This window comes from Archocentrus centrarchus, chromosome 3 (assembly GCF_007364275.1).
Source record: "Archocentrus centrarchus isolate MPI-CPG fArcCen1 chromosome 3, fArcCen1, whole genome shotgun sequence".
NCBI classification, from domain to species: Eukaryota; Metazoa; Chordata; class Actinopteri; order Cichliformes; family Cichlidae; genus Archocentrus; species Archocentrus centrarchus.
Genome location: NC_044348.1, coordinates 12,096,941 through 12,112,329, shown reverse-complemented (window position 1 = coordinate 12,112,329; position 15,389 = coordinate 12,096,941). Strand labels below are relative to the sequence as shown.

General features: G+C 38.8%; 1 protein-coding gene across 1 annotated transcript in view; it reads left to right on the top strand.

Annotated features, from left to right (window-relative positions):
- The window catches only part of gpc6a (glypican 6a), a 145,635-nt gene extending 131,570 nt beyond the window's left edge, over positions 1–14,065 (top strand). Inside the window, 3 exon segments of the mRNA XM_030725049.1 lie at positions 8,534–8,664; positions 11,141–11,316; positions 13,384–14,065. Coding sequence (XP_030580909.1) covers positions 8,534–8,664; positions 11,141–11,316; positions 13,384–13,601 — 525 coding nt within the window. The 3' untranslated portion in view covers positions 13,602–14,065.
- The last annotated feature ends 1,324 nt before the right edge of the window (positions 14,066–15,389 follow it).

Here is a 15,389-nt window from a genome sequence, read left to right as displayed (position 1 = left end):
GAAATTCTCAGTGGCCTCCACCTGTAAAACCATTCCTGTTTTGGGGGGTTGTCTCATTGTTGTCTCTCTAGTGCACCTGTTGTTAATTTTATTAACACCAATGCAGCTAAAACTGATTAACTACCCCCTCTGCTCTTGCTCTGACCAGATCAATATCCCAGAAGTTTAACTAACTTCATGCTATGCTCTGATTAAAAAGTGTTCCTTACATTTTTTTAGCAGTGTAGTTAACTTCATCGAGGCGAGAGCACTGAATCACAGACAGTTTGTTGCATTTTTGATCCACTGCTGGCAGAGTACTTCAAGTCAGTGTGTCTGCTGGATTTTTATTCTTCTCGCAGAGAGGAGAACTTTTCACACATGCTCAGAAGATGTTTCTTCCTTCATGTGTGAACAAACATTCTCAGTGATGAAGTTTAACAAATTCAGCTATAGATCTTCTCTCAGCTGTCTGGATTCTCTCAGCAAAAACATGCACATTTTGTTCACAACTGTTTTGGGGAATGTTGATTAAATAGTGATGAAATGTTGGCATTTCTACTAATCCTGTTTCACATTTTTATTGCCTAATTGTAATATCTACTCTTATCAGTAGCCGTTTATAAAGATGTAAAATTAATAGTCCTGCTTATTGGTGCGGCCCTTCACAACTGTCCCAGTTTCTCATGTGGACCCTTGGGGAAAATGAATTCTTTAGAAGAATGAAAAATCTTGATACCATTTTTACTACATGCATGGAAAAAACAGTGAGTACAATGATGGAGACACAGATAAAATATAGTTAGGTCCAAGTATTTGGATAATGGCACACTTTTTGTAATTATGCTTCTGCACACCACCACAGTGGATTATAAATCAAGCAGTCTAGAGCATGCCAGTACAGTAGGCTTTTCAGTTACTGAAGACAAAACTGAATGCAGAATAAAAAATTATCTTACAGTAGCTTGTCCAGTTACTTTTAAACCTCTGAAAATGGCGGAATGTGTATGAAAATGCCCGCAATCCCTCAATAATTAATGAAATACTTTTGTTAAACCCCTTGAATTAAAGCTGAAAGTCTGCAGCTTAATTAGTTATTTTTTGGTAGCATTTGTGTGTTGTTCTGTCTGTAAACATGATAGCTCAAAAAAGTTTGAATGAATTCTGATAAAAAGTTGTAGGGGTGTAGAGTGGGATCATGTTAACAACCCATTAGGCTTACATCCACCAAGGTCTTCAAAGTCCATTTAATTAGTTGAAAATTGATTTTGATTTTTTTTTTATTATTATAACTAACTCTAAATCTTACAAAGTATGTTGTGTATTGGCAGCATATAGAAAGTATCATATAAAGACTTTAAATATCATGTCACATTTGACCTCTGACCTCTCCTTCAAGGGCAGTTTATTGATCTGAAGGTCAAAGTGATACTATTGCTATATAGAGCTATTTAAAACTATGCTTTGATTTGCTTTTGTTTATTTTGACAACATATGTATAGGGAATGATATATGGGGATTCTAAATATCACATTATAGTTTGTATCCAGATATCACGCCACAATATCTGATCTCACTTTTACATTTCACATCTGCCTTTTTTCAAGTTGACGCATAATGCATCATACAGTATCTTTATAGACAGTATTGTCATGAGAATGGAAATGAGCTGCCTAGTTAGTTAGAAATATACTGTAGTATAATATTATATAATAAACTCAAGTTATTCATGTCCAGTTATTTACAATAGCTAGTATCCATTACCTACTCCTAAAAAATGTTTGTGTAATCAAAGAAAACATCTGTCATGTCACAAATTTTTACTTTTTCACATTTTTACTGCAGAGTGAGCTGCCTTGGTGGAGGTTTGCACTTTCAGAGTGCATCTTGTTGCATCTTTGATTTAAAATCCACTCTGATGGTATACAGAGGCAAAAAAGTGTCATTGTCCAAATATTTATGGACCAAACTGCACATACATGTAACATTTGATGGAAATTGTTCAAGGAGAAGAGAAATGAGCACACATGTTACAGCAGGGAGGGTCATGCCCCTGCTGAAGGTTTTCCTTCCACAGAGTTTTCTTTATTCCCCCTTTACATCCCGTTTAGATAAGGGAATACAGTGAGGCTCACCACACAACAACAAGCACTGAGGCTGTCCTTGAGACCTCTACAGAGGTAAAAAAAAAAGATGGTCCAACACGATGCTTCATCAGGCCTGACACATTCAGATCCCCCACCCCCATCCCTAGAAGATTGTTCCGAGCAGGCGGAAGCCCCCGGTGACACACCTGCCGAGGAACAAACTCTGGATATTGGCAACTCTGTTTTGAGAAACATGAAGCTACTGTAGCGACACCGGCAACCATAGTTGATTGTGTTCCAGGGGCCACAGCAGGCAACGTGGAAGGAAATCTGAAACTGCTGGCTAAGACTAAACATAGATTTTGTAAAATAATCATTCACATAGGCATTAATGATACCCAGTTACAACAAATCGGAGGTCAATAAAGTTAATATTGAATCGTGTGTAACTTGTTAGGAGAGACGGCATCCATCCCACTTTGGATGGAGCAGCTCTCATTTCTAGAAATCTGGCCAAATTTAGTAACACCCCCCCCCCCCCCCCCCCCCCAAAAAAAAAACGTGACTATCCAGGGTTGAGACGAGGAAGCAGAGTTGCAGTCTGACTCACCTCTCTGCAGCTTCTCTCCTCCCGCCATCCCCCCAAACCCCATCCACATAGAAATGGTGCCTGCTCCCAGACCACCAAAATACAAACCAAAAATAAGCAAATAACAATTTAGACATAAAAATTCACAAAGAAAACAATATAGCATCCTCAACTGCACCAAAGAATGGAACAATTAAATGTGGATTATTAAACAGCATTTCTCTCTCTTCTAAGTCCCTGTTAGTAAATGATTTAATAATTGATCAACATATTGATTAATTATGCCTTAAAGAAGCCTGGTTACAGCAGGATGAATATGTTAGTTTGAATGAATCAACACCCCACTTTCCACGATCCACTAAGTGTTTCTTCTTCACTCACCTCTTTTTACTCTATGTGTTTATACATCACTCTACATTTAATCATTAGTTATTATTAATCTCTGGCTCTCTTCCACAGCATGTCTTTTGTCCTGTCTCCCTCCCCTCATCCCCAATCAGTCACCACAGATGACTGCCCCTCCCTGAGCCTGGTTCTGCCGGAGGTTTATTCCTTGGGAGTTTTTCCTTTCCACGGTCACTAAGTGCTTGTTCATAGGAGTCATTGTTGGCTTTTCTCTGTAATTATTGTGGTGTCTTTACAATATAAAGTGCCTTGAGGTGACTGTTTTTGTGATTTGGCACTATATAAATAAAATTGAAATGAAATGAAATGGTGAGACGTCACTAAACAGTCATGTCCACTCCAAAAAAACAAGAAGTGATTGATGGATAAAGCACTGTGTTCTTTACTAAGAACCACTAAGCAGTGTTTATATGCATATATAAAAATCTTTGATTGATCAAGAAGAGTAGAAGAGCTCAACATATTAAGTGAAATTCATTTGCCATACCTATGATATTGCATTGTACACTAAGCATACAATATATCAGCAGGCTCTTTTGAGACCCACAACAGCAACAGATCCCAGGGAAAGAAAATCTCCCCAAATCCTTTGGACAAAAGAGCACTCCACAAGAAATGGAGGTACCGCAGTATGAGCTGTATGTGGGAAAGTTGTCATTTCATAAAAGAGAAACACGCACATCCAAAAAATTAACCAGGGTGCTGGATACAAGCAAAACTCAATGAAAAAGGAGGAGGTCCGCACACCAAAAAGCTCCTTGAGAAATTTTAATTAATCAGTGTTTAAAAAAGTGACGTTTCGGGCTGGAATGCCCTTCTTCAGACTTGAGTTGTCATTTCAGACATGAAAATATAATTGTAACAGCTAGGAGAAATACAAAATACAGCAATGGGATTATAGCAGATAATGCTAATACAGAACAGAACTAAATATATATGGGCAACAATGAGATGACCCCCAAATCAGCTGTACCGACTTCTTGGACTTCTTGTTCTGTATTAGCTTTATCTGCCATAATCAGCTATAAGATCCTTAATGATGATGGCAAACAGATTTTGATTACATTCAAAATCTGTTTGCCATCATCATTAAGGATCTTTGACACCAGGTATTCAGGTTAGGAGTTAAAAACAGCAGCTGTGTTACACTGTTAAATATCTGTCATAAAAAAGAACTAGTAAGTTATCATATTTTAGACCCCCCCTCAAGAAAATCAGAGCTACACTGTATGAGGTATTTAGTCTTTGCAGCTGTGGCTTTGCTGAATGTTACTGTGGCCTGGAGCCAAAGCCAAGATAAAGAAATGTTGCTGCTCACTGGGTTATTACCTCAGGCTTGGTAGATATGACCTGATAGCTGCTCCAGTCTCTCAGCTCTCTCCCTCTCCACCAGCCTCACACAGCAAAGCAGGCAGTGCTACATGCTGCAAAAACAACATTTTCAAGCTCCAACTTACAGAGTGCATCTGTGACAGACAGCTGAAACATAACTCTTTTATATACATGCTGCACAACCACAAATTACTGCCTTTTTTTATTTTCAGAGAACTAAAAATATGGATCCAAAAGTGTATTTGTCTGCATCGATGTAACTTCAAACATAAGAATACTACTGTATAATGCTTTAGCCTGGCATAGCTAGTGTATGATATACAATAGTTGCCTAGAGTTGCGCATTTAATTCCCTAAATACATTATTATTATTTTATTAAGCCTGCAGGCTACATTGAAGATTTTAGCCTAGTCATGGAGAAGTAACTAACTACAATCAAGCTAAAGTCTTCTAGCAGTATTTTTCATTTTCCTGAAAAGGTCAAAGGCTTTCATATAAGAATACAATTGGATTCACACATTAATAGTTTTTAATTTAAAAAAAAAAAATAGCGTTACTGAATGTATCAAAGTTTATTCTTTAAACTTTGAAATCGTAAACAGCCAAAATACCCACAACTCAAAAATTTCTAACTAGCTTTTTTTTTAGACCTTTCAGTCAGGTCACTTGATCTCCACTCCAGACTGAGTTTGCAAAGTTATCATGAAGATAATATACAATCGTGTGCAAAAGTCTTGAGCCACCCCTCATTATTTTGCTTGGAAAATGGGAAATAGGTGCAGTGATTTATTCAAGCATCTGCAAGCACACATGGAATAAAAGTACATCAGGAATAAACAGAGTCTGTACAATTCTAACAAGATTGAAAGCCAATATATGGCGTAATTACCTTTATTCTTCAACTCAGCCTGAGCTTTCTGATAATTTCTTTAAGTAGTCTTCAGGAATAGTTGGCTTCTTGAAGGACATTCAGACCTCTTCTTTGGATGGTGGCTGCCTTTTATCCCTTTGTCTGTTAAGATGATACCACACTGCTTTAGTAATATTGAGGTCTGGGCTCTGGGGAGGCCAATCTAATGACTGATAGTGTTCCATTGTGCAATTTTCTATTTCTATTTTGGCAGTGTGTTTGGGATCATTGTCACGCTGAAAAATGAAGCTGTTGCCAGATGGTATTGCATGGTGGATAAAAATCTAATAGTCCTTTTCTGCATTCATAATTCCATCAGTTTTGACAAGATCCCCAACACCACTGGGTGAAATGCAGCCCCAACCATGACAGAGCCTCCACTGTGTTTTGTGTAACTGAAGACCTTTGCACAGCACTGTATATAAAAATATATGATAATATTAATATATTGGCAGTGTCTAGGATTTCATCTGCCCAGTATTTATTTGAGATTTTCCATTAATGTAGGCTTAAAGGTAAAGAAGCCCCACTCACTTGCTCTTTCTGGAGCTTTCACCTTTATTGCATACTGTATGTTGTATGGTTACCGAGCACGTGTGTTAGCAGGTTCTTCTCCATGTCATATGACCAAACTCCATCTGTTCATGAATTTTTTCAACCTGCTGAGAGAAAGACAGAGACAGAGAGAGAGAGAGCTGTTAGCATGTGTCAGTCACACTTCACCAGTTCATTAAAGAAGTTGAAGTAGAGAGGAATAGGAAATGAGTAATTTCCTCTTGTTAGTTTGTTTCCACCACAGAACTGTGCCTGAACTTAATGAAAAGAACACCTTAAAATTACATCTAATACATCTATCAACCACTGCTTCAGCTGTCTGGTGTAAAGGTTGCAGTGAGGGCAGGTAACGTCCTGACAGAGCAGTGATTAACATCACAGGGTTTATCTCTAAAGTTGAAATATATGCATCTGAATATGCAACTTTGGCAACTCAGTTTAAATATAACCAAGATTAAGAAGAGATGTTTTGGGCATCGCATTCAATAACATGATGTTTTTTTTGAAATATATGGCTGTAAATTGCATGAGACAGATATTTTGCAGTCTATGCTTTGAAGAGCCTAGAGGTATTCAGCAGCTGAAATTGGTTCAAGTCCAAAACAATTTTCAGAAAAAATTGCAACACTGTGGAAAGCAATAGAATTTCAAAGTGAAGGTTGTGACCCATCAACAATGTTCTTTCTTGCCAAAATATATATTAACACACACACACACGCACGCACACACACACACACACACTCACAGAATGAATATATCATATGTTTAACACAGGGCTCAGTTTGTGGTTTCCATGCAGGACATGGTGGATAGAAAAAGTGACAAGTATAGACAATGTTAAACTAATAATGCACAATTATAATCACTCATGTCTTCACTTTAATATTATACTTTGTTAAAGTTTTCTTTCTGTTATATATGTCAGCATTTTTTAAACCATTTTCCCCAAAACGAAGAGAGCTGCTCTAAGTCGCCTGCTGTGACTGGCTCTCTCGAGATCAGCGCGCAGTATCTCTGTACTGAGTTAGGCTCTGGGCTCCTAACGATGAATTTTCTTTGTTTAAAGTGATTCTGCAGAAGCTTTGCTTTGATGTTTAGTGTAATCATCTCACTACTTCTACTGAACTTCAGCTGGAAAATAACCACTCTGATATTCTTCTTTAAGTACAGCGACAATCTTGAGAACAAAGTTTCCCCTCAGTGATGGAAAACTGACACAACTCCAAGATAGCAAAGCAGCATCAAATCCCGACGCTTCATCCACCATACTTCATCTCACAGTCTTCATAGTAGTAAGAGCAGGATCAGTATTTTTTATCAAATTTCCCACTATTCATATAGGGTTGTTTCATACTGCACACTCTGCGTCATCTAACTCTTTTGTGAGAGCAAATTGTTATGCGCTAACAGATTGGATGCTTCATGAACAAGCTAAACAGGAAGACATTTCACCAGTACCATCCTTTTCCGGTATTATTTATATATATATATGGCACATAATACAGTAAATCTAAATGATAAACCAATATGTTACCCCTTATGTTAGGATTAAAATAACTTGCTTTCTGTCTTCAAGATTGTTACCAACTCTGTGAAAATGACAAAAGCAACACAATGCACTGCTGTACATGATGAGTCCTCATGTGTTTTTTTTTTGGTTTTTTTCCTAATGTTTTTCTGATCACGCGCTCAAACTTCTTGCTGAGCCCAGATGGAATCAGTTGGGGGTGACCACTCATGCCAAATATCAAATTTGAAATCTCAAGTCTTGTATGAATCAGAGATGAACACAATATGGATGGAAAGAGATGAGAAGCAAAATGGAATGAAAAAGATCTCTGGGTTGGTTTGAGAGTACTGGTCTCCTAATGGCATGAATTAAAAACAGGCTTGTGCAACTACACAAACTTGCAGCAGCGTGAATGTCTAGAATGCGCCGCGCTCTTATGCAGGGATGGAAATATTGGAGTGTTAATTTGTGTGCGTGTGTGTTATTTTTTTTCTAGACATAATTAACAAACAATGTAGCACTAATTTTAAGGGAAGAGAAACAGGTTGAGGTGTGCCAAATTACACAAGAACTGGACTGAAAATCAGTGGCAATGGGTCTGATGGAGCGATGAATCCAAATTTGAAATTTGGGGTTCAAATTTTCACCAATATGTAGGAAGGAGGTCAGGAGAGCATTACAGCAGTGAGTGTCTACAGCCATCCTGACAATATAGTGAACAGTATTGTAAATGCAATACTGACAATACTGTGACAACACTGTGTCATGATTTGGGGCTGCAGAGTCCAGACCATAATATTACTGAAGCAGTGTGGGGTCATCTTGGCAAAGAACAGGACAAAAGGTAGCCAATATTCAAAGAAGAGCTTTGAATATCCTTCAAGAAGCCTGGTTTGGGGCTGTGGTGTTGAGGATCTTGTCAAAATTGATGGAATTATGAACATAGAAAAGTACCATCAGATTTTGATGCACCATAGCACTGCTATTTGAAAAGGACCTTATTGCCAGCAAACTCTCTTTTCACTTTGTGTGCTGTAATTACATGTATGTTTACTCATATCTTAATATGTATCTATTTCACTATACAGTTTTGCTTCTTTTCTTTCTTTCTTTTATTTATTAAGAAATCTAGTATAATTCTGTCCACTGTTTTGGCCCATGGCAGGTGAGTGACATTAAAGAGAAGCTTAAGGAGTCCAAAAGGTTCTGGTCCAACTTGCCAGATGACATCTGTGCCAAGGGCAAACTCACAGAGTCTGATGAAGAGCAGTGCTGGAACAGCCACACTAAGGGCAGGTGAGGACTTCTGGTGCTCTTTATAACCACAGCAAAGTCACAATTCTCTCCTGTTATCACATATTGCCTGCCAGGGATTAAAATAACCACACTCTGTTCAAAGATTATCTCTTTCTTTCTTTCTTTCTCTCCCTCCCTCTCTCTCTCTCTGTAAGTACAATGTGTTAGTACTCATATGGAGAACTTGTACAGTTTATAATCTCTGAGGCTGTAATACCCCAGAGGACTGAAGAGCTCCAACGCCTCTTGTCACCAGTGTGCAGCTTGTAGTGCGAAGCTAAAGCATACAGTTGATTGGTCAGTGAGCTGTGTCTGTAACAGTGAACCAGAGGTGCTAGCAGAGAAAATATATCACCTCATCACTTTAGCCCTCTCCAAGTAACAAATTCACCAGATGGTGCAATAAAAGACAATTGTTTGTGCCAGTAACATTTTTAAGCACCACTCTTAAATCTGGTGAGTAAATTGATAATAAAACATCAGTAACAGTCAAACTGTGTTAGAAGCGTGTGGAATCGTTGGATTCACTCCTTATTTAAAAATGGACTGTGTCCAAGGCCGTTTGTATTTATTAAATAAAATACAAAATGAATGGAGAAGATGATGAAGCACAGACTGTCTTTGTAGTGGAATATTGCATCACTGCAAAGTCGTTGAATAATTCTTGATTCAGTAAGTTATAACAGACAAAACACAACGATTTGTGTGCTTCTGGCATGTTAAGAGCTCTTTGTGTGAAGTGCAACCACTCCCAACATGAAATAGACTGTTAAGCCTGATTGCACTGCCGTGTTTTGTCTGATTTAAGCATCTGTCATCAGAAAGAATAGCTCTTGTAATTCTGTATAATTTCACTTGGTCTACTTTGTGACTTAGTTTGTTACTGCAAATCATGGACGCATATGCTGCATTTAAATGGCACGCTGCATCTAAATGACCCATATGGAAGAAAAAAGGAAAAACCTATAGTAACTGATTAAACTTTATATGTATTGTATGCCTCGTGTTATGATTTACTCGTTAAAGTGGCCCATTTCACCTTTACCTCATAAAACATATTTAAAACAACTGAGTATGACAGTTACAAAAGAGGTCACCTTCATGGGTAAATGATTTTATGAGACAAACAGTTTTCACGGGACTCTGAAGTCTGAAACTAAGTACGCCCTGTGAGTCAGTAGCTTGTAGAGCCACCTTTAGCAGCAATAACTTCAAGTAATTGTTTTCTGTATGACATAATGAGTTTCTCAAATTGTTGCAGAGGAATTTTGGTCCACTCCTCTTTATAATGTTGCTTCAGTTCATTGAGGTTTGTAGGCATTCATTATTCACAGCTCTCTTCCACCGCAGCATTTCAATCAGGTTGAGACTTTGACTGGGCCATTTCAATACTTTCTTTCTTGTTCAGTCATTCTGTTGTAGATTTGCTGCTGCGCTTGGGATCGTTTAGCTGTCGAACAAATGGCCCCACATTTGATTCTTAAATACTTTTGTATGCAGAGGAGTTTGTGGTTGACTCAACGACTGCAAGGTGCCCGGATCCCATGACTGTAAAAGAAGCCCAAATAATCACCCCTCCACCACCGTGCTTGAGAGTTGATATGAGGTGTTTGGCAAAAGCCAAACACAAGATATCAGCGCAGTCATGGCACTGTGCATTATGGCCAGATATCTCCACTTTTTCAGCAGTTCTGCTGTCATAAACTTTAACATTTAACATGTTAACTGGAACCTGCAGAGTCTGAGATGTGCTTTTGGATTTTTTTGCAAATTTCTTTAAGCTTTTCACGGTCTGACCTTGGGTTGAATTTGCTGAGACATCCACCCCTGGAAATATTCTGGCAGTGTATTAATGAACACCTGAATTCTCCAGACTAGCAAACTGCTAAAATGTCTGCTTTTACAGAGGTGCTCACACTTCTTGATGCTCAGTTAATCAAGTGGATTTGCTTTCTAGCTGCTACTTACCCTCTCAGTTCCTGTGGAAACTGTAAGAGTTCATATACATGGACATGTATATGAACTGTATATGTATATAGCATTATGATTACTATTGGAGAGATGGGGATTTTTCAATCTCCTGTGGGAAAACAAGCAAACTGAGAATCACATTTCACCAGTTACACTGAAAATATGTGATATAAATAGAAGTGCTTTATGCCTGCTGTCTCAGTCTGTGTGTATGGTCTGAAGTTACATAGTGTTGAGCACAGTGAGCCACCTCACAGTAGATTTAGTGTCAGAGATGAAGGCTTTTTCCTTTCTGTTTTTGGAGCCAGATTATCAAACATACACATACAAGATGTTTCCTGAATATTTTTTGTAAGGATAATAATAAATTATCTACAAAATGATACGTCAGTCAGGAATTTTGTAACACTCCTGGAAAATATTGCCACAACAGCCCATTTTAATCGTGCTTCCAGGGACACCACCTGGCAATAGTGGGTGATTTTTGATGTGTCACTGTGTCCAGATATTTCCCTGAAGTGGTGAAGGAGGGTCTGACCAACCAGGTAAACAACCCAGAGGTGGAAGTGGATATCACCAGGCCTGACACACTGATTCGGCAACAGATCATGGCGTTGCGTGTCATGACCAACAAGCTAAAGAATGCCTACAATGGAAATGACATCTACTTCCAGGACTCCAGTAAGTTCTCTTATTTGTTAAGATGTAGAAAGTGGCTTTTTATACTTTATCTACTCCACACACACTCACAGATGAAGGCCATTTGTGGGTCAGTATTTTTCTCAAGGACATGTTGACATGTAGACTGACAGCCCACTCCATAGCCTCACCATGTGCAGGTGGAAGCAATCTAACAATAAGTAAAATATATAAAGAAAAGCTTTCCCTCACTGTGTGATACTTTAGATATGGATTACATTACACCACAAGCAGCACCGTCACAAATATATGAACTGTTACTACTGAAATAAGATCTCAGCTGTCATTCATGTAGGAACTCAGTATACAACTCTGCAGGATGTTTAGTGTTGCACTGAAGCAAGACTGACATTTATTAGGAGAATAAATAGCTCTAGGTGTGGTGACAAAGACAATGACAGACAACCAAGCCTATGTTTAGGAAGATGTACATCTCAAATGCTACTATGACAGAAACCATTCTTTCTGATTCTGCGGATCCGCTTAAGCTGACAAGATGGGAGAAATTCTCTGAGCTACAAAACAAAATGTGTGGCTGCATGACTGCTGCCGCCATAATTTGTGCTTCAGCTCCATTTTTGCTGCTGTCATGTTTGTTTTTCTCTGGGGAGTGGTGTCTGCTTCAACATCACAGATTCAATGCTGAAGCACCTGAAATTATGGCATAGGTTGGCAGGCAAAGTAAGAAAACCATAAAAAAGGATGTTTACATGTGCTTTGTTGGTGATGCCCCCCCCCCCCCCCCCCCCCCCCCCACACACACACACACACACACACACATACTGTACACACACTTCTATCCACAATCACATTTTTCACCACTTTAAATAGAGCACAAAAAGTAAATAAAATAGAATTGCCCTGAAAAGCAGATCTTTTCATGGGCACTAAGTAAATCCTTGCAAGTCTTTCACACTGAGGTCTGTGGATAACTTTGACACGTAAATTTGCACCACCGAACAATAGCAACTGTCTCAACAGTACCTTTGAAGGGATTGGAGAGTCCAAAACAGAGGAAGGTAGCCTAGCTCATTAGCTTTATTGTACCAGTCACTTTAATTTTAACCTCACCCTGTCGAGCTGTTCCAAAATAGAAGCTGGTGTCTGTAGTACAAAAATATTAAACTTAGTGTCTCATTAGGTACACTAGCTGGCAAAGTCTTAGTTCAGCAGCTACTTTAGCCATACAAGCAGTCACTAATAAGCTGTTCAGCTTATGTACCGCCGGTTCCTCAGATCGAAGAGACCCTACTACAATACCATTGACAAAAATCATGTGCACACTTTGTGGGTCCCCTTCTCCCGAATCAACAAGTAAATGCATGTGGAGGCACTATTAGGGTAATGAGTAAAGAAGTGCTTGTAGGACGTTTGAGAAAGTCTGTGAAATTTTAACCGTAACATACTTCCGTCTTCTTTCCTCAACATACTGTAATTACTGTGTGACGCTGTTGCTATGAGGTTTTGGAACAATTTACAACCTTGTTTTTCTTACTGGTTTTTAAGGTTGGAAGCAGGCATTCACTGACAAAAATGATAGCGTTGCTGTATTTGAATTCAGATTTCAGTAACTCTGATGCATGAAGTTTGCTGTTGAGCAGTTAACCAAACATTCTACATTTGTACAAAACTGAGCTGATGAAGCAGCAGCTTAAAACCTGCTGTGGAGCTGAAGGCAGCAGGAATCTGTGCCAAAGCTGACAGCATTACATCCTCCAGTCACTTACTGATCTAAATACTGAAGGTTATTTGGACAGGGATGCTACTGGTTTGCCAAGAAAAAGAAAAATAGTGTAGTACAAAGTCAGTAATTGTGAATATTCGAACTGAACAAAACATTTCAAATAACTGAAGCGACCAAATTATAACACCCATTGCTGGATATATCAGTAGGATGTGTGGGTGAGTTTTTTTGTTTGGTTTTGTTGCCACTTCCTTGCATGACCTGGGCTCAATTGTGTATTTTCTCTTCCTCTCTGCAGTGAACCATACTTTTAGCTGCTTCCAATAATGTTATTTTCATGTAATTTTTAATTTGTGTTGCTCCAGGTGACGAGGGCAGCACCTCCGGCAGTGGCAGCGGTTGCTCTGACGGCTGCACAACAGAGTTCAGTTTTGTTGGAACAGAGGCTCCTGTGATCGGAGCTGACAGGAGCGATGAACGCGCAGCAGCCGCAGGCAAGTCAATTTCCTGCAGACCCTCCACACTGCTGCTGATGGCTGCCCTCACACTCCCGCTTTGGGCAATGCAGACTCAATGGAGATAATACACTGTGGCCTGTATTATCGCTGACTTTGTTTTACTGTTACATAACAGTATGTTTAACAGCAAGTTGTACTGCTGTTCCCTCACTGGACATGTAGAACCTCTTGGAAACCTGTTGAGAGTGGCTTACTGTATGGTACTGTATGGTAGGCTTGAAAGTGAGTGCAGTGCTGCATCCCGCTTGTCCCCACCCCCACTCCAAACCACCCCCCAAAGAATGCTTGGTGCCATCAGTGAACCAGTTTTCACGTCTCTGAAAATAAAGAAAATGTGTTTTCTCATTATTCTAAAGTGAGTTTTGGAAAAACATGCTTCTCTTTAAAGAAATGAAACCCTCTAAATATGGTTCTGTCAGTGATTTTTTCAGATAAAAGGGAATCTATTTTTCTTTTCCTTTGTATGATGAATGGAGAAAATGAGACAACACCTATTTTATCCTATTAGTCTTCTCCCCAAAAGGAAAACAAAAACAAAAGGAGAAAGTTTTACTGTGTGCATGCGTGGATATGATGTTAACTGACAAAACTTTTTTTTTTTGATTGTTTTTATGCAGGCTACACAGTTTTTGGAGTGATTGTGCAGGTTGTACAGTGCTAGCATTTCACCTGGTTTCCCGTTTGGTCATATCAGTGTGGCTTCAGGAAGCAGCAGGTCTTACAGCCACTTTATTGTTGCACATTTGATTATCTCTGAGAAAGTGCTATTGTACTGCACTAAGAGAACTACTTTGCACAGATTATTTTTGTTGGCATCATAAGTTTATACAGCTACAGGAAACATCCACCCCCCCATAGAGAAAACGATCTATATTTTCAGATCATTTAACTGATTGTATTGTACTTATACGCAGTTACAGTATGTATTACACTGGAAGGTACTGTAATGTAATCTTACTGGTAATGGATACTTTTTTTAAACAACTGTATCATTGTTTCTACAAATTATTTGATCATCTGTTAAATAAAAAATAAGAACGGTTCTGCAGCAGCACTAATTGCCTGTTAACAATGTTCAGGTATCTAATTTACTTTCTTCTGTTTGGGTAGTTAACATGCACTCATGCAGATTCTGTTATTCTCAGAGGACTTAGAGCAGAGTAATATGAGATATATGCTTATGAAATTTTAATTTCCTTAATTTTCTTGACTTCCACAGTTTCATGATTTAAAATGATCATTAATTTTTCTTTTTGATGTTTATTCCCATACATGTAGAGTTACCAGTTGTAACCTCTGACATTCTCTGCTGGTCACCCCTCGTGTCTTGCGTTGAACCATACTGAAATTTGCATGTTCTTGGTTGGTTAATGAGAACAGACCTATGCCCCCTACAGGCTATATGTGGTGTAATTGGTCATGTTCTCTTAGAGGACGTGCACAATGTCAGCAACTTTAAAAAGAGTTCCGAGGCCAGAGGGCTTCAGCTGTACTCCTACAACTAAGGTAACTATTCGTAACTTTCATTCTGTGTCCTACAGGCATTGACCTTTGACAGACTCAAGAGGCTCGGGGAGCAAAGCACTTCACAAACACAACACAATGGCTGTTGTCATAATGTATACCAGAAATGAGAACTGGTCACCTTATCTGAATGATAAGATAAAGCACTTTCTTTTCTATCTACCATAACATACACTGCACCACCCTTTATGAAAGGAAAGGAGTTAATGCTGTCTCACAATTCCTTGGAGTTTGCGCACAAGCAGCCATCATGAATGTGAGCACGATATTGTTTCAGTTTAAAAAGAATTTCAATGCCAAGACTGGTAATGACGTAAGAGTTTTCAGTG